Raw genomic sequence first — 27,021 nt, 5'->3', positions numbered from 1 at the left:
GGTTGGCATGGAAACAAGGGGAGGGATGGAGCCTGTTGATTGGTTGGGAACAGCAAAAAGCCATAGTGTCGATATCTATGCTCTTGTAGATTACCATGACATCTGTTTTAACAATAAATGTGTACATATCTTATGATGTGGATAATATAAAAATAGACCTTTAAGACATTACAATGACTACACTTTTCTGGTGACTCAGAGGAACATTTGTTGCATGTGAATGTTTTAATCAAAAACAGGTTGCCACTGTGCTGTATTCCATTCATCATCTCATCCAGCACTGAAAGATGACAGCAGCAATAAAATGGATCTTCTGCACTGTAAAAAAAAAAACAAAAAAAAACCCTGTTGTTTTCACGGTTAAAAAAAGAACTTTCCCGTAATAAATACGGTGCAACTTTTTTCTAATATTACGGTAAAATGACTTTTGATTTCACATTTAAGATTTTTTTAATAAAGATTATATTTTACCATTAAAAAAAAGTTTTTCCATCAAAAGAAACGCTGTTCTGCCATATCATTGACCAGAAAATACTTCATAAATGCTGCCTGAATTAAAGATTTTAACCATTAAATATTACAGAATATATTTGTTAGAGATATGGCATTTTGTACATATATTATTTACAAAAAATAAATGCAAAAATTACAGTGATTCTTGTATATATACTGTATATTTTGTTACACACACGGTGCCAGTCTATTTTACAGTGGAGTAATGTATTTTTTCCCTAAACAAATGTAAAAAATACTGTTTTGGCATATATATATATATATTTACGGTGTTTCATTGTTACCGAAACTGAATTAACCCATTTATCATTTTACGGTCTTTCAGCAGTTTTTCACCGTAAAATCCACAGACATTTTTTACAGTGTGGTTTAGATCATCATATTACACATTGTGTTGACTAAATGTAATCACTCGACATGTCAAAATACCTGTGTAGGGTAACAATCACAAGTAACAAAATGTATAATTTATAATATTTTCTCTTACTTTTAAGCCCACTTTGAAAACAATTAGACTGTACTATAAAATAAGCCACTGATATTCCTAAGTACTGGCTCATCTACAATTTCATTTGCATTGAAAGTAAACAAAAAAAAACTGAGGTTATGAAGAAATGAGAATAAAAGCAGAAAAGTGCAACATAAAAGACACTTACTTTTTTAAATTCTGTATTGCTCTTACATTCAACGAATCCCATGAAAGGACCAAAACCAACAGTGTGTTAGTCCATCTCTAAACACTTCCTGCCTACTTCTACTACTACTACTACTAATAATAATAATAATAATATCAATATTAATATTGACGTCTTGCCCTGTTTTTTCCTTTTTTTTTGTTCACAAATGCACAACTTTTTGCAGATTTGCAATTTAGATTTTCATTGTAGAAGCAGCAGCTCTTTGTGGGACATGGTGCAGCGGCATGAAACTGCTTCAACAGTGATAATTCTCAATCAGATCAATCAGAGGTCTGCAGTTGTGTTTTGACTCGACCTTCTAGAATTTATTGATTGAAGTACCAGATACAATGCATTAGAGCTGCAACAATTATTCGATTCATCGAACAATAATCGATTATTAAATTAACTGTCAACTATTTTGATAATCCAATAATTGGTTTGAGCAGTTTTTTAAAGACAATAAGTCCAAATTCTCTGATTTCAGCTTCTTCAATGTGAATATTTCTGGTTTCTTTGTTCCTTTATGACAATAAACTGAATATTTCTTTGGTTTGTGGACAAAACAACAGATTTGAGGACGTCATCTTGTGGTTTGGGAAACACTCTGATATTTTTATACATTTTATGGACCAAACAACTAATCGGTTAATCGTTTAAATAATCAACAGATTAATCAATAATGAAAATAATTGTTAGTTGCAGCCCTACTATGCATATCTTTTACCAATGGAAAACCAAAGAAGAGCAGTTGCAGACAGGTCAAGCCGTGCTGCATAATGTAGCTGAAATGAGGCATTAGAGGAGACATATCTCTATTTTCCCCGTGCAGCTTGGGACCCTCTGATTCCCGTCTGGTTTATTCACTTCTGACTAACAGGCAGAAAGTAAAATCTGCTAAGCTTGTGGCCAACACTTTGCACTGTGACTGAGCAACATGTAAAAGCAACAGAGTTACAGGCTGCTTTCACTGCACTGATTGGAGTGTTTTTGAGGATGCTACTCCCGACCTGGATGAACTCACAGTCACTGTGACATCAGGGGACCCCTACTGAACCCTCTGCAGGTTGCCTATGGGTCAAACAGGTCAGTGGATGAGGCAGTCAGCAAGGAGACTGCACTGCACTCTGAAACATCTCAACCCTGCCATGACATAGGCAGGCATCCTGATTGTGGACTTCAGCTCAGCGTTCAACACCCTTATCTCAGAAGTCCTCCACTTCAGACTCATCCTCTCACTCACACTGTGTTAGCCTCCAACTGTCAGTTGATCACAAACTTCTTGACTTTCGTCCAGTTGGTAGAGCTTTCGTCCAGTAACCAGAAGGTTGGTGGTTCGATCCCCGACCATGGCAGCCTACATGTCCAAGTGTCCTTGAGCAAGATACTGAACCCCAAATTGCTCCCAGTGCTGTGTTCATCGGTGTGAGAATGAATTCCCAATGGTGGCAGGTGGCACCGTTTAGGGTAACCTCTGCCACCAGTATGAATGTGTGTGTGAACGGGTGATTGAGTGCAGTCTGTAGTGTAAAGAGCTTTGAGTGGTCGCAAAGCGACTAGAAAAGCGCTGTAAGCGCAGGTCCATTTAATACGATTAGAAAAAATAATAGATACATGTTTTTTTCTGGCCACATAAGATTAGACAAACAAATTATTAAAATGATTTGAATGGCTTAAACATTTAGTATATATGACATTCCCCCTGGGATAATAACAATAATCGTACTAAGAAAATCTGTAATCGTGACATCCCTACTTTATACTTCAGACCACGCTCATTCACCCATTGGTGTGCCAGCAGTGTGCCACCTGCTACCAATCGGTAGGTGACCGATCTACCAACTGAGCCACAGCCGCCCTCTTTTTGTGGGCATTTGTCATTTTAACTTACTTTATTGTGAACTGTCCTCAAAAATAGTAGGTTAGGAGAAGCTTGTATGGTAGCTGAGGGCCAGGAACTGAGGCTCTGGGCAGGGGCACTTACATGTCGAGGAAGCAGAGCCAGCACAAGATCAGAAGAAACTAAGGCCGCGTTCAGACTGCCAGCTAAAATCAGATTTTTAGCCCATCCAGATTGGAACTGGATGGCTTTTGAAGTCTGAACAGTCACAAATCATATGAAATCAGATTTTTGCAGACCGGATTAAAACCACCTTCGGGAGGTTGTTTCAGATCACATTTGGACAGATGCGTCTCAGTCTGAACCTCCAAACACTCAGATCGGTTTTTACTGTCCGTGACGTCACTCTACGGAGACGAGGTGTCCACCGGCAGCCGCGCCCGACTCATGCGGTCCGACAGGGGCGTCCATCCGCCTGGTTTCTCCCCTGGTGATCTGAGATGTTCTGCACCTCTACTGGACAGTGATAAGGCCAATATACTGAGGTGACCTGCTCCCTCATGTTTGTTGTTGTTGTTCTTGTCGCTGTCGCAATTATATGACGTCAGACGCTCTGACGCCGTTACTATGGAAACCTGTCAGATCACTCAATAATGTGGCCCAGTCTGAACAGAGCCATATCCGATTTGGACACTTGCTAAAAACAGTGTGGACAGTCAGCCCTAAAAATCTGATTTGAGTAGGAATCTAATTTGGATCAGATTTGCCTGCAGTCTGGTAATGCAGGGTTCCAGGGCAGAGCAACAGGCCAGATGAGGGGCAGGAAAGAAGAGTCAATGAGAACAGACAGGATGGTAGCAGAGTATACGACCAGCCTGAGTGGAGGTGGTGGAGTATTTGTAGGGGCTTAATTACAGAAATGAGGTGCAGCTGGTGTGGCTCTGCTCGGACTCAGCACACCTGCAGGCAATCACACACAGACACACACACACACACACTCACACACACACACACACACACACACACACACAGCCTGATGCTTTCCTTGTCAAGATGGTTAGAAGGTTATGCATTGACCTTGTGTGGTTAAGGTCAGAATAGCCCATTAGTCAGCGGATAGACAAATCAGGTGATGGTGCCTTGCACGAGCATGGACACCTGGCCAATCAAGCACTGGAGAATAGTAAGAATGGTACTCTAGAGCAGTGGTTCCCAACAACCTCACCTAGTGGTAACCTCACCTAGCAGTAACCTCACCTAGCAGTAACCTCACCTTGCGGTAACCTCTCCTAGCGGTAACCTCACCTAGCGGTAACCTCTTCTAGCGGTAACCTCACCTAGTGGTAACCTCACCTAGCAGTAACCTCACCTAGTGGTAACCTCACCTAGAGGTAACCTCACCTAGCGGTAACCTCACCTAACAACAGAAACACAGAGCTAATGGAAAAATGGTGAAGCGTCAGGGAGACGAAAATGCTGAATATCTGAAAAAGAAAAAGAGAGGGTACCATGAAAGTCACATTGAGTTCAGCTTCATAGAAGCGATGGACAATGGGGGGGTCGCCAAAGTTTACAATGGTAAAAATGTGGGTCCCTCAAGAGAAAGGTTGGGAACCACTGGTCTAGAGCAGAGTCTCTTCAGTTTTACTGGTTTCAAGCTTTCGTTTACCAGCACTTCAGAGCAAATGACACACTGTAGATATTTTGTGTTGTTTTTTGTCATGCACGAAAAGCCATGCTTCAAGTCAGGCTGATATTTAGGGGGCCTAGCCGGTGTCGGCCCCACTGCCCTCCGTTTCTCGGCTGGTTGTCCCGTTAGTCTTTCTTCTGGTAGACCTTGGGACCCCTGCTGCTGCTGCTGCTGACCCAGTCTGGAGCTTTTCTTTGCAGCCATCACTACATTTTCCAGCATCAGTTATAGCTAGCTGCTAGCAAACTGCAGCTGCAGTAAAGCAACAACGCGCCAGTGTTTTTCTTTTTGTTTGTTTATTTTTTCCGCTGTGCTCACTGAACAGAATCTGACAGTTCAGATCATACAAACTCAGTTGATAAGCGAATTTTTGAAGTAAACAGCAACTAAAACATATCTCAGTCTGAAATATGTAATTTAATATGAATTTTGTGCATTCATATTTTTCCCAAAATTATTTGGCAACCCCCAGAAATCATCTCGCGACACCAGTTGTGATCGGAACCTCAAGGTTGAGAATGGCTGCTCTAGACTGTGTCTGCTGTGGAAATCTTCAGGTTTCTTGGATCCACAATCTTTCATGCCCTTAAGTAGATGTCCAACATCAACCCCATCATCAGAATTTATATAGAAATATAACATGTCCTGTTTGTGTTTTGGAATAGCTATTGTCACAACTAGCAACCAAGACACATTCTATTGAGAGTCACTGGTTATCACGGTCATTCTTTAACTAGAAGAATACTAACACAATTTAGCGGTTTCAATGGAATAAATTAATTAATTTAATTAATTCAATGCACTCTGGGTTTGTGCCTATCAAAGTTATTATAGTTAACGAAAACTAACGAAATAACGAATATTAGAATTGAAAAAAACATTTTCGTTAACTGAAATAAAAATAAAAATAAAAACGAGAGTTTTTTAAAAAACAATAACTAACTGAAACTGTATTTTGTGGTTACAAAACTAACAAAAATTGGATTGAAAATGTCCTTAGTTTTCCTCTTTCTCAACTTATTTTAAACATAATTCAGTGTTTTTATTTGAACATGCAGGAACACATGGTAAATATGTTTACTGAGACTGGGATGTCTACACTCCAACCAAAAAATAAAACTAAAACTAAACTAAACTAAAACTAGCAAACTCACTCTAAAAACTAACTAAAACTAACTGAATTTGAAAAGAAAAATTAACGACAGAATTAAAAATAAAACTAATGAAAAATCCAAAACTATTATAACCTTGGTGCCTATCCAGATTTGTGAAGGAGAATGTCCACATTATTTATTACAACAAGGCTACACTATTCTACCCAGTGTTTTTGGGTACATCCCTGTTGATTGGAGGAAAGGATAGCTCTCAATGCCTTATTTACACATCCAACAGACACAGAAATATGAACACTTATTTGGATATGGTGGTGCATAGCATGTATGTATTGTAATTAGGGCTGGGACTCGATTAAAAAAAGTAATTAATTAATTAGAGGCTTTGTAATTAATTAATCAGAATTAATCGCATTTTAATCGCATATATATATTTGACCTGAGAATAGTGAGAAATAGTGAGATTTTCACATTTTTAGTATACCACTGAATAATGACTGAATACATAAGCTTAAGCAATAAAAAATATTGTTTATTTTTGTTCAAGTCCAACAGACCAGAGCAATTTTTGCCATTAAGTGTAGCAATAGCATATTTAGAAATATAGTGCATTTCAGAAATGCAGGTAGCCTATAGGTAGGTAGACACTAGCTATAGGCACACTAGCATCCACGCTAGCTGCTATATGTTTAGCATTGAGGTGATACTTGAGGCTGGATGTGCTGCGGTGATATGTGAATTCCTTGTTGCATAGCAACACAACCATGCTCTTATGGACGCTTCCATCCATTGGTTTTTAGTAACTTAATGTCCCATCATCCACGGGGCCAACCAAAGCATCTCATCAGCTTCTTCCTTCATGCTCACTGTGGTTTGTTGTTGTCTCAACTCATCAACGCTAGTTGGTGCTCCAGTATAATTGGTCCTCCTGAAACTCATCCAGTGAGAAACGTTCTGCGGTGCAAAAATAAGTGTGATTAAAATGCGTCAATGTTTTCAACGCGTGTAATTTTGTATAATTAATTAATCTTAATTAACGCGTTAAAGTCTCGGCCCTAATTGTAATGTAATTCCAATAGTCTCTGTTCTTTGAGCTCTGGTTTGGTCCCCACCAACTCCTGAGAAATATATCTTTTTCTGCCCAACTAGGTTCACCAGCTGTGTTTGTTTGTATTTTGGTGCTGGGCAGGTAGTTTAAAGTGGGTTTATTAGAGCTTCCTGCTGCTGGTGAATAAGTGGACAAGAGCCATGAGGCTGACCAACCCAAACACTGTCAAATAAAACAATTCCTTTAAAATGAATGATAGAATTATAATACTTTTTTGTCAATATTGCTTTCCTTACTGTTATCTTTTTTTTCTGACGCTTGCTTTGGCAATATGTACAGTGTTACGTCATGCCAGTAAAGCCAATTGAATTGAATTGAATTTAATTAAAACAAAAACAAGCTCTGTAGGGCTGAGATGAAGTGCAGAATTGTTGGGTTTTCAAGGTGACATTTCACACAGTGATCTGATCTTTTGCAGGCCAATGTGCAAATTAACAATTCATGTCAAATCAGTTACCTAGCAGTTTCAGATTTTCTTGGATCAGATGTTGAAGTAGGCTGCAGAAGTACTGCACTGCTACCCCAGCAGCAAACCATCCCTGTCTTATGTTGGCTTCCAGGCTGCACCCAGAGATGGCTGTGGGCAGGGAACAATTAGGTCAGGCAGGAGCATACTGCAGTGAGGTTAGTATTGCATTGGTGCCCTTGTTCTGCTGTGCTGCTTGTTATTTTGCTGCAATAAAATATATACAGAGAGATAGATTGCTATGTAAAGATATGGAGGGAAAAAAGGAGAGGCAGTACAGCAGCGCAGAAGAAATGGACTATCATACATCAACACAGACTATTGGAGGGGGAAAGGAAAACAAACCAAGGGCATTGCTGGCTGTTCTGTCTGCCTGGAGTGCAGTGCAGTGCAGTGCGGTGCAGTGCAGCAGGGACGGTGGAGCTCTGCCTCTCTCTGCTGCTGTAGTTTAGCACAGCTCATATGCATAACTGTATTCAGCTCACGTTAAGGCCATCGCTTTGCTGCGGAAACACTGAGGTGCCACAGTGATGATGGCAAAGCGGGTGCTGAGGGGAACAGCTGTTTCTAATAATAGTCTCTTAGAAAGGCTTCATCCCCAATGCTACTGTAACCCCCACCCGCTCCCAAAACACACACACACACACACACACACACACACACACAAACATCCTTGTTATTCTGTGTTACCAGCTGTGGTGAGCTGTGTTACCAGCTTCATGAGGCAGCAGTTTCTCACTGCTGCCTCATGCGGGGTGATGTCATCTCCAGTTTATTATTGGTCACAAACAGGCCAGTGGCTGGCTACATGTCTAATCCAGGCGGCAACCTCCATGTCTAGGCAGGGAGGCAAACCAGGAAGTGCCTTAAGCCTGCATTCTACAGAAAATTCCAGCAGGGGGCGCTGACGGCGGCAAGTAGTATTTGGGTCCATCCATTTCAATACAAAATATATTATGGCATGCCATTCAGGAAATTATTATATATGGATACAAAACCTGAGAATATATATATATATATATATATATATATATATAAACCTGAGAATATATATTGAAACCTGAGAATATATATTAAACATTTAAGTATATATATTGAAAACTGAGAATATATTTTAAAAGTCTGACAATATATTGTCACAGTCAGCCCCTCCTCTGCCTGCTCCAGGCTCCAGCTTCACACCTGGTGGTGGCCCCGCCCCCTAATCGCACACCTGTGTCTCGTCACCTCATTGACCCTCTATTTAAACCCTTTGTGTCCCATTCCCCAGTGCCAGATTGTTAGTGTACCATGTGTCCTACTCTCCAGTGTTTTCCTAGTGTGCTTTTTGGTTTTGACTCTTGCCTCATCCCTCTTTGGACTCTGCCTCATCCCTTTGGATTGTTTGCCTGCCTTGCCTGACTGAACTCCCGTGTACCGAATCTTTGCTTGTCATTAAAGACTGGTTACCTCCTGTTTCTGCCTCCCAAGTGCTGCATTTGAGTCCTGTGTCCATGCTGTGTAACATATATATTGAAACCTGAGAATACATATCAAAACCTGAGTCTATAAACTGAAACCTGTGAATATATATTGAAGGTTTTAACCAAAGGTTTTAATATATATTCTCAGATTTTAATATATATTCTCAGGTTTCAATATATATTACCAGGTTTCAATATATATATATATATATATATATATATTCTGCGTCTCTGACTGCAGCTGGTAGAGACTCCTGCAGGAGGAGTGGGCAGCTTGTGAGTGCTTTGTGACGGGCTGCTGGAAGCACCCGCGGCTCAGTAAGAAGAATAAGAACGACTCTCCAAAAGTCTCTAATAACACCAGAAAAAGTCGCTAGATTTGTCGCTAGTCACTTTTTTGAAAAAGAGTCGATAGAGGGGTCGGAAAAGTCGCTAAATGTATCGACGAAGTCGCTAAATTGTCAACACTGGACTGTCGGGCTCAGTGTTTCTGATGATAGGTCACGTATTTTACGCCTTGCCTCTCAAGTTTCAATATATATTCTCAGACTTTCAATATATAGTCTCAGGTTTCTATATATATTCTCAGGTTTCAATATATATTCTCAGACTTTCAATATATAGTCTCAGGTTTCTATATATATTCTCAGGTTTCAATATATATTCTCAGACTTTTAATACATATTCTCAAGTTTCTATTTATATTCTCAGGCATTTAATATATATTCTCAGGTTTCAATATATATCACCATATATATATATATATCACACAGATATTACATTATAAGAGTGCATGTGCACTGTTCAGAATTAACATGGACAAAACTGCAGCGAAGGCTACACGGTTGAATAGTGGTTAGCACTCTTTCCTCACAGAGGGTTGCAGGTTCGACTCTGGCCTGCGGCTCTTCTTTGTGGAGTTTGCATGTTCTCCCTGTGTTAGCGTGGGTTCTCTGGCTTCCTCCCACAGTCCAAAAAACATGTACCCAGGTTTAACTGGTGACTCTAAATTGCCCGTAGGTGTTATTGTCTGTCTCTATCCGTCTGGCTACGTGTCCTTTGATAGCCTGACGACCGGTCCCAAATGTGGATAAGCGGTTAAGGATAATGAATGAATGAAAAAGGTGAATATGAAAGACATGTTTTCAAACTGTGAGAACTAGTGTGTTACACAGCCATGTCCATTGACATCCTGACTTAGCTGCTAGCTATGTAGCAATGTAGCACTAAATTTAAGGGTTAATTTGTGAACCATGCACAGATGATATTGAGCAATGTGGTTGAACTTAACTGGCATATAAGTATATTTGACAATTCCTAAAAATAACTCTTTGTGTTGTACGACTAATGCTAACATATTTGTGACTCTGATATCTTACCATGCATGGCAGCTGGATTCTCACAATATCACAAAATCAAATGCAAATGCATGTTGTCAGGATTCAAGTAATGTGTTTGTGTCTGAAGCAGCATTCTGTGAGGAGCTACTGGCAGCTATGTGTTTGTGACAAAACAACAGGAAAAAGCTGGTTTCTGCTTCCTGTCAGCCGTATTGTATTCATTGTGGATTCTGGTGATCTTCAGTCTCAATATCGGTTTGTAAAATGCCTTCCATAATGTATGGTTTTGAATGCTCCAGTTAAAAGTAATTGGCAGATTTATGAAGCAGCGGTGGTTGTCTTTATGCTCCTTTATGCATCCTTGTCTTTCTGTTGTTGTTTTTTGCTCACAGAGGGAAATTGTTCAGATGTGTGTCAAGTACATGTTTTTTTTTCAGAAAGTTTGCATTTCCCTCTAGCTTGTTGGGAAATGCATGCATAAGCATCTTTACAAAGTGCAATGAATGCTGGAAAGCCAGAGAGCTGTGAGTGGAATCTTAAACGCAGCTTTGCGCCTCAGATTGGCTCGATAGAAGAGCAGTGATGCAACACAGCTGTCTCAAAGGTTACCGCAGTCAACTGAGACATTCTGACAAGCAGTTCATCGGAATTCCTTCAAGCTTTGAGCACTAATATAAATGGCATAAATGAAGCCCTCCTTTTCTACTTTCTACATTATCTTTCATGTGTTTTGTGATAGCTTCATTATTGCCTCTGTCCTGTTGTTTCTCAGTGACCTTGAGGTTTTGAAGAGCAGTGGCCATCCTGTTAGCTAATGATCAGCCTTGTTCTTGGTATTCTGTTACTGCACCTTCACAACCCTCTTAATATGCAGCTGAAGGTTGCCAGGGATCTCAGATGGGGTGCTCAATATCTTATACTGACAGTGATTTCTGTAACTTTGTGGTCCATTCAATGACCCATTTTTCAAACAGTAACATTGTCCACTATCATGCTTTGGGTCAGTGGTGGACTCAGACTGTTTGAAGAGGAAAAATTAAAACAACATGGAGCCCACCAGCACACAAAAAGCTATGATGAATCATGTATGATAAAATAGTCCTCATCCTTGGTTATGATTGGCATTAAGTTCAAATCCAGATCAAAGTAATAAATGATATGGTACTGACAATTAAAACCATCGAACCGAACCATCTCAGGGGGTCCAGGGGGCCCCCCGGGATAACATTTGTACATTTTTAAGTAAAATGCATCAATCTCGTGCATTTTGAGAGCTAAATGAGAGCAGTTGTATCACTGCAGATCATTTTCTTCACTGGGATTCTTTTTCTCTCTAATGCAAGGGCATTTTATCCTGTTTTCTAACTTGGCATCTAATTGTGCTTTTCTACTACGGGTACAGGCATTTCATTAACCCTTTATCGGGCGAAGAACTATATTTGGTAACTTCAGTGGATATCAAAATGGGGTCCCCATGTCTCTCTGTTTGGTCATAGAACCACATGGACTTGTACGAGGACAACTTGACTATGACGGCATATTAAGGCCAAGTATGAATAAAAATAAAAATACAAACCGGCGGGTTTTCTTCTACAAGACAAAAAATGTGCAGATTTAAGAGATTTAAAGTGGCAAATCTGCTTGAAAAAAGTAGCAGATTTACGAGACAAAAGTGGGGAAAAAAACAACTTTTTTCTCACAGATTCTCCACTTTAAATCTCATAAATCTGCACATTTTTTCTCGTAGATTTGCCACTTTTTTTCTCAAAATATTACCCCCCTCCCACTGGTCCGTATGTTTTTTTACACATTCTGGCAGTATGTAATATCCTCCAATATTCTCTAGGGTTGAAATTTGGAATTTGCAAGTATTTCAATGAGTGCCCTATTAAGGGTTAATCCGCTCTTTGCTTCGTTATCCATTGCAGATTTTAATAGCAATTTTAGTCGATGTAGCTGTTCGTCATAGCGACGCTACATGAAAGCAACGCCTCTTTAGCATTCCCCGTTCGTCTGCTACCAAAGAGAGGCACCAAGGCACCAAAAGGGCACTCATTAACGCAGATTATCAACATTTTTTGCACTAGAGGGCACATCATCATAATTTATTGTATGAAGGGGCACCCTATATACAATATACTATATACTATATACTGTATATACTATACTATATATATATATATATATATATATATATAATATATATATATATATATATATATATATATATATATATATATAGGCCATCATTTTTGCATTTATTTTTTGGAAAACACATTTTCTCACTGTTAAATGTACTAAACATCATATCTCTAACAGAAATATACTGTAATATATAATGGTAAAATCTTTAATTTATGCTTCATTTATAAAGTATTTTCTTGTCAATTATAATGGTGACAGTGAGCATAGTCAGCTTGATATCAGATGGATACATTTGCCGTCTCCAGAGCCACATAAAGGGGAGTTGGGTCATCTCCGTTACTTTGACGAGTTGCAGGAGAACTGACGATTTGTGATGCACATTGAAACGGTAAGACATTTCAAATATCAGCATTATCAGCACAGCTACATCAAAGAAACTTGTTAGTTGAACACCCCCACTTACTTAGGAGATTTATGAAACATTAACAGATAACACATTAGTAGACTAAAAAGACTTAAAATGTGATGTGTTTGGTGGAGGAGTTAATTATTAAATATAACATTGTGATTCTAAAGTAGTGGATGGATGTGGTAAAAAGAGGGTATCAATTTTGGAATGTGAGCTAAAGTTAATATAATATTTCTTTGTAAGACATAGATTTAGAGTGCGTATTTGAGACTTAAACAAAATCATTGATTTCCTTGATAATTACCTGTCTATATAATGTTGCAGCTCAGCTAATTTTGGACGGATGAAAAAGTAACACAGAGTCCTTGAAAAGAAATAGAAGGAGATAGGTTATCATATAAAAAGGTATTATACTACTATATTATATAAGTAATCATAGTAAACATGTATTATAGGAGCAGTGTGTGCTGCATGGTGAAGGACTGCTGTCTGCACCATGTGAGATTAAAAACACCAGGTATGTGTAAACTTACTTGACATACGCTACACTGTAAAAAATGTCTGTAGATTTACGGTGAAAAACTGCTAAACCATGACAGTAAAAGACCGTAAAATGATTTTAAAAAATCACCGTAAATGTATATATTTGCCAGTATTTTTTTTACATTTGTTTAATTTTTTAAAAATACATTGGCACCGGGTTTGTAATAAAAATATACTGTAATATATATATATATATATGTACAGGCCATCATTTTTGCATTTATTTTTTGTAAAACACATTTTCTCACTGTTAAATGTACTAAACATCATATCTCTAACAGAAATATACTGTAATAAATAATGGTAAAATCTTTAATTTATGCTTCATTTATAAAGTATTTTCTTGTCAATTATATGGCAGAACAGAGTTTCTTTTGATGGAATTTTATTTTATTTTATTGTTATGGTAAAATATGGAATAAAATGTCAATCTTAAACAGGAAATCAACAGTGCTAATATCATTTTACCGTAATATTAGAAAAAGTTGCACCGTATTTATTACGGTAAAGTTCTGGAAACCACAGCTGCTGGTTTTTTACTGTAAAAACAACAGGTTTTTATACAGTATACATACACTCATTACTTATCTAAAAGACAGCTAAGAACAAATGATAACTTTACACAAATTTGTATCCCATTGATAACTCATACTTTTTTAAACATCAGCAGCAATCACAACTCAGTGAAGTTCCATAACTGAAGTTGGGGAACAAAAACCTCATCTCATATTCTAAGTAACTTCCAATCTAAGCTGATATAGTTGTTCCTTTTTCTCCCTTTCTTTCTCTTCTTCAGCAGCAGCACCACAGGGGGATTCACAGAAGGCTGAAGACTTGCTGATATAAGACAGACCCTTCACCCTGAGTCTCCTCATCCTCTTCCTCATTTTAACCCTTTGATCCACAACATGGGTCAAAAATGACCCGCATCCATTCTCATGTTATTTAATGCTGCTGTGTGTTCCTTTGCTCTATCTTTTTAAATCAATTTATTTTATGATTGAATAGTCCAAATATTCTTTGAATATCTTTTTTTTTATTACAACCGATCATTATATACATTTTTCCTTTCATACTTTATGAAGAAAAATAATTTTTGTATTATTACATACATTTTACACACATGGGTCAAAAATGACTCATTCATCCAAATTTGATATAAAATCAAATGACCTAATATAAAATAATAATAGTCATTTGTTTCAAATAGTTACTTTAGCAGTAAGAGGGGCCAAACACTCATATATTTAATATATTTGACATGTTTATGTATAAATTTGTCACACATACAGTGTATCTGGAAGGTTTTCACAGCGCTTCACTTTTTCAACATTTTGTTATGTTAAAGCCGTATTCCAAAATTGATTGAATTAATTTTTCCTTTAAATTATACACACAATATCCCAAAATGAAATATTTGACCCATGTTGTGCATTAGAAGCGTAGTGATACAAAAAGGGTTTTTTATTCAAAAATTAAGAATTGAAATAAAAAAATTAGGATGTATGATTATCAAAAACAAGTTGATGAGGAAAATCTGCAATACTGAATGATGAAATTTATTTATTGCAAAGATATAGAATATAAAAACTTAGTCAGGTCACTTTATGACATGTCATGTTGTGCATCAAAAGGTTAATAACGCTTCCCAATGGTGTGATGTTGGTCTTTGTTTGCATATGCAATGTTTACCTCACATCTTATTATAGTTTTTAATCTTCAGTGTTATTAACATTGCCCATTCTGGCCTGTGCCAACAATTATTTTTTTCTTTCTGTGTCAGTGGTGAAAATCAACATGGCTGCTGGCATGATATCTTTTTATGACATAATGGTGTAAACCCATAAACAGCTATTTTAAATAATTGATTAAATAAGTAATTAATACTACAAATTTATGACGACAAGAATTTGACATGCAGCACTGAGCTGCATAAGCTTTCAGATTAAATGTATTTTTCATGTGTCTGTGCCATCTAGTGCTTTAATGTACTTTTTTTGCAAGCCAAAGATATATTTTTGCCATTTCCATGCAAGAAGTTGACAATGAAGTTGTTGTACAATAAAATAACTAAATAAAAACAAACTATATCTTTCCAAATAAACGAATTCTGCTGCTGCTGCTAATGGGTCTCCTCTCCTATCTGAACGTCATAAGGAATCAAAAAGCATCACGATTTTATTGTTTTTGACTACCATACAAGTTTAAGAACATTAAAAAATAATTAAAAGCAATATACAATGGCAACCCACTCTTGAAGCAGGATGATGTCTAAATTATGTCAACAAGGCAGGTAGCACTAGCTCCTCACACTAGTCCTCAAATATTAGTGAGTTTGAATTCAAGCTTAACTTTACTCAAAACATAAAAACATACGTGTTGTTGTGCCTTATTGGGGCATTTTATAGCTTTATTGATATTCCGAGTGAAAGGGGGAGACAGAAGGGAAAACATACGGGAAAGGGCTCCGAGCTGGATTCCAACCAGCTCACGAGGACTGAGCCTCTATAGCAGGGATGGGCAACTGGAGGCCCGGGGGCCTCATACGGCCCGCACCCTCACTTGAAGTGGCCCTCAGTACAACTACATGTATTTGAGCATGAAATCTAAGAGTGCAGTGTAAAAATGCACAAAATTACTTCTTGCAATTAATGTTGGTCTGCTGTTCTTGCACTGGAAAAAAAAATTGCAGTAAGTGGTTATTTTTTATTTGCTCCAAACCCTTTGTATTCCTTTTTATACTGTTATACATGCATTTGAGCATGAAATATGTGAAGTTATGTCGGAGAAAATCTTTAAAGAAAAACACTTGACGACCAGGTAGATTTGAATTACAGCCTTGTGCAGATTTATTGTAGGTATCAAAAACAGATACAGATGCCAAAGGTGACAGAGTTGTTCTGATACTTGGATTTGTCTGAGGAGACAACACCTTGTGTTTCTCTTTTTAGTTTGCAGGTTCGTGCGTCATTATTTCTGTGTAACTAAAGTTCAATGTCCTGTAATTTCCTGTTATGTTCCACTTTTGATATTAGAGCATACTTGGGATTTCCTAAATCAGAGCTGTTCATATCTCAATCAAGCAGAAGTTTCCTATAAAAAGACTGTGACTGTGTCAGATTTCTGTGTGTTTATCAAAACATGTTTGATGCATATTTGCATATAACTGCTATATGTCAGATATTTTAATACATCTTCAAATTAATACACATAACAGTTACTGCACTGTAAACATATTTAAAATTGCAGTTACATCATATCTGGTGAATTGCACGCTCCTATATGTGGCCCTGTGGTAGTGAACATGAAACATTGTGGCCCCCTGCAGCATTTAAGTTGCCCATCCCTGGTCTATGGTATGAACTCTACCACTTGACACTCCTGACCAAGTTATTTTAGTTAACGAAAACTAACGAAATAACGAAAACAAGAATTGAAAAAACATTTTTGTTTACTGAAATAAAAATAATAACTAGAGTTTTAAAAACAACTATAATTAACTGAAACTGTATTGTGTGGTTACAAAACTAAATAAAACTAACTAAAATTATAGTGAAAATGTCCTTCTGAGATGGATCAGACAAAGGAAATAAAGGAAACATTTATTGTGACTTTTTTTAATATGGCACATAACAAATATCCCATTACAAAAAAACTAAAACTAACACTAAAACTAATTTAAAAAAACTACAGTAAAACTAAGCATTTTCCAAAAAATAAAAACTAATTCAAACTAGCAAACACACTCTTAAAACTCAAAAATTGATAACACAATTAAAACTAAAACTAATGAAAAATCCAAAACTATTATAACCTTGCTCCTGAGAGATGAAGCTTTATTGTTGTAGGAACAGTTTTGTTTGGAGTCCACATTCCAACAATTAATACTCAACAATCCTACAACAACTTTAACAATAAAAATACATTACAAAATACATTAGAAAAGTGCAGCACAAAAGTACATTACAAATTGCAGCACAAATTGAAAAGACAGTTTGCAGAATCAAGCCATTAAATTATAGCTATTTGGATAATATGTTTAGGAATAATTGGTCAAGTGCATTTGATCAGAAAACAAATAAAATAAAAAAAAATAATAAAAAACAATACAGCTTTAACCAGTATCATTGATTGTAATCCTGGACATCATGAATCCAAGCAAACATCGCTTCTATAAAAAGTAGTGCCCCAAAATAAATGAAAAAATTCAAATAAACCCCCCAAAAATATAATAAGCCCAACACCTAACATTGCAACCTGGTCTCACAGGAATCTGTGAAATAGCCACGGATTCGCTTAACTCAAAATCCGTGGAATAGCCACGGGATCACTTAAATTTCCGTGAAACTGGAAACTGGAACGTGAAACTATTCCATGGATATTTGTTCCTATTGGTTTGTTCCAAGTCACGTGACTTTTAAGGTCCCGGCGGTCAGAACAAAAAACATGGCGGACAGTTCTCTCATTTTTTGTGAAAAAATCAATATTTTGACTTAGTTTCTGCATAAAAATGGATTTTGATCACATTTCTAGCGAGAAACATATGTTTTATTTTCTAAATATTCACTCACTGAATGTACATAATCACTTTGTATGTTGGAATAGCCACGGGATATGACTGTCATTAACTTGCATTGTAGCGAAATCCGTGTCAGTTTCACGGAAATTTGAGTGAATCCGTGGCTATTCCACGGATTCCTGTGAGACCAGGTTGAACACTACATTACCACTGAGTAGATGTTTATGAGTGAGTGGCCAGGTGTAGCTGTGGAGCAGCAGCAGTGTTTCCAGTGGAGATGGTGGATGTGGATGTGCTGACCACAGGGCTGCAGCAGGAACAGCTGAGGATGATGAGGATGAGGATGATGACGGAGTGCTGAAGGGCAGGTGAAGGAGGAAGCTCCAGCTCTCTGAGGAGCAGAGGAAAGGATTGGATAGAACAGGCCAGCGACTGTTTCTGCTGCTTAATAAGAACTGACGTTACACAACATTATCCACCTCAGCAGTCTGTGCTGCGGCTAGAACAAGTTATTTTAGAATAGAAGGTAGAGACTGCATGGAACGCTGCAGCACTGTGACAGCCAGACTGAATCATGGAGCAGCTCAACTGGCTCTCACAGAGACACTAGCACACTAACAACATAGAGATAGTCTCATAGACACATACAGTATGTTACACATATAGAGTCTCATAGACACATACAGTATGTTACACATATAGAGAGTCTCATAGACACATACAGTATGTTACACATATAGAGAGTCTCATAGACACATACAGTATGTTACACATATAGAGAGTCTCATAGACACATACAGTATGTTACACATAGAGATAGTCTCATAGACACATGTTACACATAGAGATAGTCTCATAGACACATGTTACACATAGAGATAGTCTCATAGACACATGTTACACATAGAGATAGTCTCATAGACACATGTTACACATAGAGATAGTCTCATAGACACATACAGTATGTTACACTTATAGAGAGTCTCGTAGACACATACAGTATGTTACACATGTAGAGAGTCTCAAAGACACATACAGTATGTTACACATATAGAGAGTCTCATAGACACATACAGTATGTTACACATATAGAGAGTCTCATAGACACATACAGTATGTTACCAACCCTCTCTTACCAAAACAGCACGTGTTCACCCTAACTTGAGTCTCCTTTAACTCTGTGGAGTTTTGGGCTATTTAGTCAATTTTTGAATCATTTCCATCCTGCCTGTATACACCACTTAAAAATGTTTAAATGACATGTTGGTATATTTTTTTCAGCACAACCTCACCTATATGACCTAATGATAATTTATTTTTTTATTCTGACTTACTGGATCAACATTTTGAACCAAAAAGAAACAAAGAGAAACCAACATAAATGTGATCTTGTGATTGTGTGTGATCCTGTCATACAACTCTGGTTTTTATTCTAGTGGGACTCGATTTTATTTGTGTCTTGTGTGTTCAACGTAACAGTTATGGTAATTTTGTGTCTTTTTTTGGTGATTTTGTGTCTTCTGTATTTTTTTGGTCATTCTGTCTTCTCATTTTGTGTCTTTTTTTGGTCAATTTATGTCTTTATTGGTCATTTTGTGTCCCTTTTCGGTCATTTTGTGTCTTTTTTAGTCCTTTAGTCCAACATAAAATGTGATTTTGAATCTTTTTTTTACTTTCAAAACACTATCATGCTCAATGTGAACAAAGGTTGCAAATGCAACATATAAGGGGGTTACATCCAGTTCTATAGTTTTATACAAAATATATTTAAGCTTGTCTCCAGTTTTACTTGGTATATCATCATCAAACTGAAATTGGCCTCATGGAGTTTACAGCCAGAACTTTAGAGGTAAATTTACAGTAGGGAGTTTTTGGTGACTCCACAGGGTAAATATTGAGTATCTGCTGATCCTGAGTCTACTCTGATTCTTATATTTTAATGTTGGTAGCTGTAGCCTACTAAAATGAATTTGGAAGTAAAATTAAATGCATAAAGACACACACTATAAATGTTTTAATTAATGTAATTTTTAAATGAATAAAGGTTTTGAGATTGTATATGCACATTTGAAAATGGAGTTAAAATAATTCCTAGATGTTGATAAATTAATTTAATCTTAAGGTGCAATAATATATTTTCCTGTTCCAAATCTGTGACTTAAAGTTTTGTGCCTTTGTACAATAACTGTGATCAGTTGTGATGCACACATGTAAATGATAAACAGAGGCAGATTGTAAATGTTTGTCTGAAGAAATCTGAGCTTGTTCATGATGTGTTTTGTTAACCCTTTATCAGGCAAAGAACTATATTTGGTAACTTCAGGTAATATTTCGAGAAAAAAAGTTGCAAATTTACTAGATTAAAGTGGCAAATCTACAAGAAAAAAGTCGCACATTTAAGAGATTTAAAGTGGCAAATCTATGCAAAAAAAGTTGCAGATTTACGAGAAAAAAGTCGGAAAAAGCATCTTTTTTCTCCCAGATTCACCACATTAACCCTTAATAGGGCACTCATTGAAATACTTGCAAATTCCAAATTCCAACCTTAGAGAATATTGGAGGATATTACATACTGCCAGAATGTGTAAAAAAAAAACATACGAAAATAATATTTTGAGAGCCTGATCAGCAAGAAAGGCTTCAGTTTATTTATAGAGCATAATTCAGTAATAAGGTCATTCAAACTGCTTCACACATAAAACATTAAAAGGACATTTATATATCATTAAACCAGCTGTTAAAAAAGCCAAGAGAGTCATTTTGTTTAGCTACACTGTAAAAAAAATGTCTGTAGATTTTAGGGTGGAAAAACTGCTAAACCATGACAGTAAAAGACGTAAAATGATAAATAGGTTCATTCAGTTTCAGTAACAATGAAACACTGTAAATGTTTATATCAGCCAAAACAGTTTTTTAATACATTACTCTACTGTAAAATACTCTGGCACCATGTTTGTAACAAAAATATACTGTAATATATATACAAGCATCACTGTAATTTTAGCATTTAGCATTTGTAAAAAGTACTTTTTCTAACTGTTAAATGTACTAAACCCCATATGTCTAACAAAAATATACTGTAATATTTAATGGTAAAATCTTTAATTTATGCAGCATTTATAAAGTATTTTCTTATCAATTATATGGCAGAACAGCGTTCCTTTTTATGGAAAAACTTTTTATTAATACGGTAAAAAATTGAATAAAATGTAAATCTTAAATTAACAGTGCCAATATCTTTTTAACTTAATATTAAAAAAGTTCTACAGTATTTATTACGGTAAAGTTCTGGCAACCACAGCTGCTGGTTTTTTACTGTAAAAACAACAGGGTTTTTTTTTTAACAGTGTATCAGACAGTAATAGGAGAGTAATATGTATTATGTATCTACTCAAACGTGACTTTATGACTTTTCTTCACCATAATCTTTTAGGAACCATCAGTCTGAGGCTTTTTATTCATAACACAGCGACATCAAACACACACCTAGCTCAGTGAGCAGCAGATGATGTTGAAGCCAAGGTGTTAGAGGCTTTTACTGCCAGCTGCAGGACCAATTAAAATGTGTAATCCTTCAGATCTGCATTCTATCAAACCACATTGTTCACGCTATTAATGGCAGCAACATTATGACTTTATGTAATTGCCTCATATGGTGGCTTTTATTGTTTCTGGAGTTTAACTTTCACTGTGTCAAGATGTTGTAGTAGAGATTAGAACAGTGGTCCTCAAATGACTTTAAAATATACATTTAAAAAGTAGCATCCATGCAAAAATCCTTTAAAAATAATTATTAAATAAATATTTATTTATTTATATAAATATAAGTATAGGTTCATAAAATGAATTTTATATTCAGTAGGCTATTCTATTTCCTGATCCTAAAAACCAAGAGTGTCCCCCATACCAGGATGGTTGGACCCAACCTGTCAATCACCTGGCATCACCTGTCAATCACCTGAAAACTCAAAGATGGAGTCATGGTTGAAGCGTAGCAGTTCTAGTTTAAAATGCTTATAAGCTCACTGTTTTACTACATTAATTTGAATCACTACATTTGAGTGATGAGAAATATTTTAAATAAATTAAGTCATGGATTATTAATATTTAAAATGTTTGAAATATATATATTTTTTCAAATGTTTGAATTTTGTATGGGTTTATCAGTTCCAAAGTGTAATAAATCATGACACTTGATGGCACAGCGCTCGTTTTTAACTCTTTTTTTTTTTCAACCAAAAATGCTTTGTCCTGGTTATATTAGGGGGTACTTGGCTGAAAAAATATTTCACAGGGGGAACATGACTGAAAAAAGGTTGAGAACCACTGGTGTAGACCATTATGATGAATATATAAAGTCAAGGCTCAATTTATAACCATGTTGTTGCCACAATTTTGGGTTGATACCATTTGTTGGACAGGAAACATTTCACTTTTTGAAGATGACTGCATTTTTTGGCAATTGTATTGCAAGGGTTGAATCTGTGATGGTGTTTAGTGTTTTACTGGATCTCTACTCCAGTGCTACAGTTTATTCTGTCTATGCAGGTAGTGCTGTGTGCTTTCTTTGAGTTTATTGCCAGTTACATATCTGTGAGTATTCCTAGAGTTTTGAAAGTAAGTAACTATGCTTTTTTCTCGGGAATGTCCGCTCCAGCTGCCCCGTGTCCCAGTTCTCCCATGTGCACACTTTGTGTTTTTTTTCTCTGTGACCCAAAGATTCCCTCCACACCATAGACTGTATTAGGGCTGGGCCATATGGACCAAAAGTCATATCCCGATATATTCAGGCTGAATATCAATATACAATATATATCCCGACATTTTTACCGTAAAGTGAGAGCAAATGTTCAGTCAAAGACAAAGCCAAATATGACATGTTTTACAACTAGTTTTATTGAAACTGTTATTTAAGTGAACATAAATACTGTATAACAACAGGAGAACCTTTTTAAAAAACATCAACGCTCCATAAAGTGCACATTTAAATAAAAAAATATCTTGAATAAAAATAGCCTATGGAATAAAATAGGCCAATATTTTTCTGAAATAAATAAAAATATATGAGAAAAGAATAACAAACATTACAAATAGGACAAACCCTAAAGGGCAGCATTTATATATAAAGAAAGAAAAAAAGAAGAACTATATCGATATATGTGATATGGTCAAATTCCGTATCACGTTTAAAAATATAACAATATATATTCTATATGGATATATATCGCCCAGCCCTAGACTGTATATAAATGATGGAGGTACTCTCTGTGGACTCACCCATTGGTTGAGGTATCCATGAGGTATCCATGAGGTATCCATGAGGTGTGGATGTCTAACCTTCTTCTCATTGGTTGTCCTTCTTCAGGACTACACCATCACCATGTACTTCCAGCAGTCGTGGAGAGACAAGCGCCTCTCCTACACCGGCATCCCTCTCAACCTCACGCTGGACAACAGGGTGGCCGACCAGCTGTGGGTCCCCGACACCTACTTCATCAACGACAAGAAGTCCTTCGTCCACGGCGTGACGGTGAAGAACCGGATGATCAGACTGCACCCTGATGGGACGGTGCTCTATGGTCTCAGGTGAGAGCTGCTTGGCTTTTTACCTGCAGGGATGTAAAGACCTGCAGAGTGTTGGAGGCTCCTATAATCTGAACTGTGAAGAACTTCTAGACCTGGGAACATTTACCCATAAGAACCCATGGTGAAACACATGTACCAAACACTTTAAATGTTCTAGAATCTCCCATATTTAGCTTTATGTTTGACATTAACTCATTAAATCCCTAAGAGACACATTCTCAACACCTGGTGTGGTGGTCATGTGACTGTGACAAGAGGTGACTTCTTGAAAATATGGTTGTGACTGGAAACAGAAATGTGGAAAAGTAGCTAATTTCAAAAAGCTTGTTTTTTGTGACTAGTTCAAACCCATTTCACAATTCTAAACTATTCCATTAATAGGGTGTCCTAAATTGCATTTAACCTGTTTTGACCATATTTCCTGATCAAATTAATATAAAAACTATCACTGTGACGTATACGTCACATTAGGCTTTTAACCTAAAAATCGTCATGGAAACCTGGTGTGACGTATTTTTCACATTGACAAAAATGGTAAAAGGCCACTCAATTATTTTCACTGTTTCAATTATTGAATATAAGTATAAGCATATAAGTAGTATATGCTCTGCTGTTCAATTTAAAGTACATTTGACCAAATATAAACAAAAAATAATCCGATCCTATCCTGTCACAATTTTGATATGTGTTGCGGAGATGCAAAGAAAAAGGTAAATTTGTGTTTCTGTAAGCAGAAAAGGTGTCTAGTTTAGAAATAAGAAATATCAGGAACATAAATTCCATAAACGCTCAATGTAACATATATGTCACACCACAGATATTTGACATTTAGTGGTAGTATTTTTTTTTTTAAAGATCATAAATGTGTTCTATGTGGTCCATTAGGTCTCTGCTATTTCCCACATAATGTTCCATTAAGGATAACTGGGTCTGGGTTCTTATGGGTTAAATGGCAAAGTGGGACTGACTATGTCACCTGTTTGTGACATTTGGTGGATTACAGAAGTAGGCAGTTGTTAATGGATGTTAATGTTAATGTTAATGAATGTTAATGGACCACAGTGGAATAAGTGGCACTGATGCTGTGACTTATTTTCAAATTAATGTGAATTGTATAGAACAGAGACTCCAGGTCCCTGCTGGGCCCTGTGCAAGCCACTTGGTGGCCAGATAAAACTATTTTTCACTTTGTTCCACTGTTTAATTATTTTTCCATAAACTTGTTTCATCATTTTATTTTTTCCCCTGCATTGTTTAACTCTGTATAGTTGTATTCCAAAGTGAATATTGCAATATATTGTTGAGTAAATTCATTTTAATTAAAGACTTGCACCACAAAAAAAAAATCTAATAACTACATACACATTGCATATCCTATTCTTGCTTCACAATAAAAGCCTCCCACTGGTTTGCCAATAGCAGATGTAAAATATGAAGCAGGAGCATGAAATATTATTCATTAATTCATAATAATCACATGAATAGTTTCTGTACCTTTTAAAGCTGATTGGCCTTTCTTCCCCAGAAAAGTGCCATGATTGAGTTTTATTATTATTATTATTTTTATTATTGTGTGTGTGTGTGTGTGTGTGTGTGTGTGTGTGTGTGTGTGTGTGTGTACTTGTACTTCCAACATAGTGAGGACCAGAACACGTTTTTAACCAACAGAGTGAAGACATTTTTGAGAAGTGAGGACATTTCGGCCTCACTTCTTTAAAGGCTTTTTTGAGAGTTCAGACTTTGTTTAAGGGTTCAGGTTACATTACTTTATGTAATGTATTAGGGTTTGGGCTGGATATTTAGTTGTGATGGTGAAGGTTAGGTTAAGGGTTAGGGAACAAGGTTATTCTAGTTCATGGAAAACTAACAAAATAACAAAAACTAGAACTGAAAAAACATTTTCGTTAACTGAAATAGAAATAAAAACTATAGTTTAAAAAAAACGATAACTACCGTATTTCCTCAATTTAAAGCCAGGCCCCTATTAATTAGTAACCGGGTGTAAAAACAGTTTTTAGTAAATAAAAGCCGGCCTCTTTTATAAGCCGGGTGTCTTAGCAGTGTTAAAGTCTGTTCCCCGTCGATATGTGTCCCCCTTACCTTAACCTGCACCAACCTGACCCCTGACCCCAACCAGTCCTCCTTTAAGTTGTTAACATGAGCCCAAGTTTACCTGAACTCCAAACAGTTCTCTCTACAAGGCCTAACCTTAAACTGAAATCCTAACTCCAACCAGGAGGTGATGCTATGGAGAAAACCATTCAGGAAACATCATTTGACGGTAACAGATTTCTGTATTTAGAAGTTTGGCCCCACGAGTTAGTACTGTAGGTAAATATGGTTGTTTCTCCTGCTGTCCTAGTCATTCTCTGTAAAGTCCAGCCGTTTACACACGTTCTTCTGGGCTTTTTAGTAGTTTAGACATTTTAAATCCTGCTTCAAATGAACATTCAGCTGTTCATCGTTTGTTTACATCCCAGTACTTCCAATATGGCCGACATCCGGGTAACTGGCGACAATGAGCTGTGTAAAACACTCTAAAAAGTGCCGGTCAGAGCTGCTCTGATTTTCTTTTTTTAATAAAAGCCTCCTTCAAATAATAGCCTGCCCCTATTATTAGCCGGGTCCCAAACTGATTTGTTATGAATAGAAGCCCCGGCTACTATTTGAGGAAATACGGTAACTGAAACTATGTGGTTACAAAAAAAACTAAATCTAACTAAAATTATAGTGAAAATGTCCTTCGTTTTCGTCTTTGTCAACTTTTTTCAAACATAATGAAGATGTATAAGACAAAGGAAATAAAGGCAAAATTTACTGTGACCTCTTTTAATCTCACAGCCAACAAATACCCCATTACAAAAAACTACAACAAACACTAAAACTAAAGCACTTAAAAAAATAAAAAATAAACTAAAACCAGCAAACTCACTCTAAAAACTAATTAAAACTATATGAATTTGAAAACTAAAATTCACAACGAAATTAAAACTTAAACCAAAGAAAAATTCAAAACTATTATAACATTGCTAGAGAATTCACTATCCCAATGAGGGCCCTCGCAAAGATAGAAATACAAGGGTGTGTGTGTGTGTGTGTGTGTGTGTTTCCAGGACTAATTTCTGAACAAATCTTAATTAGAATTTGACTTTTGGCTATGTTTACATACAAACACACTGCAGAATTCAGTTGTTAGCAGCAGCTGATTAGCATGTAAAATATATCCTATATAATGTTAGTATCTCATGTGGAGCTTTGAGGGACAAGCAGCTGCTGAATCAAACCGAAGCCTCTCCTGGTGCAGTAGACATCACCATGTCCTGGTGCAGTAGACATCACCATGTCCTCTGCAGCAGAGCTCAGCTCTGATGCAGCAGGCTGCATGGAGTTAACAGTCGGCCGGTCACTGTCAATAATTCAGTCCTCTGAGTTCAAAGGCACCCACTGTTTCAGAGGGAGAGGAATGATGACTTGGCAGTTTCCAGCTGAGAGACTTTTTTTAGCTTTGAGACAAGGCTGCACATTTTAATAAGGTGCTGTTGCATACATCAAGGTTTGTCATGCACGAGCATCTAATCCACATTTTAAAATGGCTATAGTATAAAGCGTT

The 27,021-nt window shown here is 36.7% G+C and overlaps 1 protein-coding gene across 1 annotated transcript in view; it reads left to right on the top strand.

Moving 5' to 3' along the window:
* Positions 1-27,021, top strand: part of gabrb1 (gamma-aminobutyric acid type A receptor subunit beta1) — a 150,785-nt gene that overhangs the window by 31,682 nt on the left and 92,082 nt on the right. Inside the window, exon 4 of the mRNA XM_059352919.1 lies at positions 23,191-23,411. Within this exon, the coding sequence (XP_059208902.1) occupies positions 23,191-23,411 (221 nt within the window). The remainder of the gene's footprint in view (positions 1-23,190; positions 23,412-27,021) is intronic.

This window comes from Centropristis striata, chromosome 16, assembly GCF_030273125.1.
Source record: "Centropristis striata isolate RG_2023a ecotype Rhode Island chromosome 16, C.striata_1.0, whole genome shotgun sequence".
Classification (NCBI taxonomy): Eukaryota; Metazoa; Chordata; class Actinopteri; order Perciformes; family Serranidae; genus Centropristis; species Centropristis striata.
Note: the sequence above shows the minus strand (reverse complement) of the source record. Positions and strands in the feature narration are given on the sequence as shown.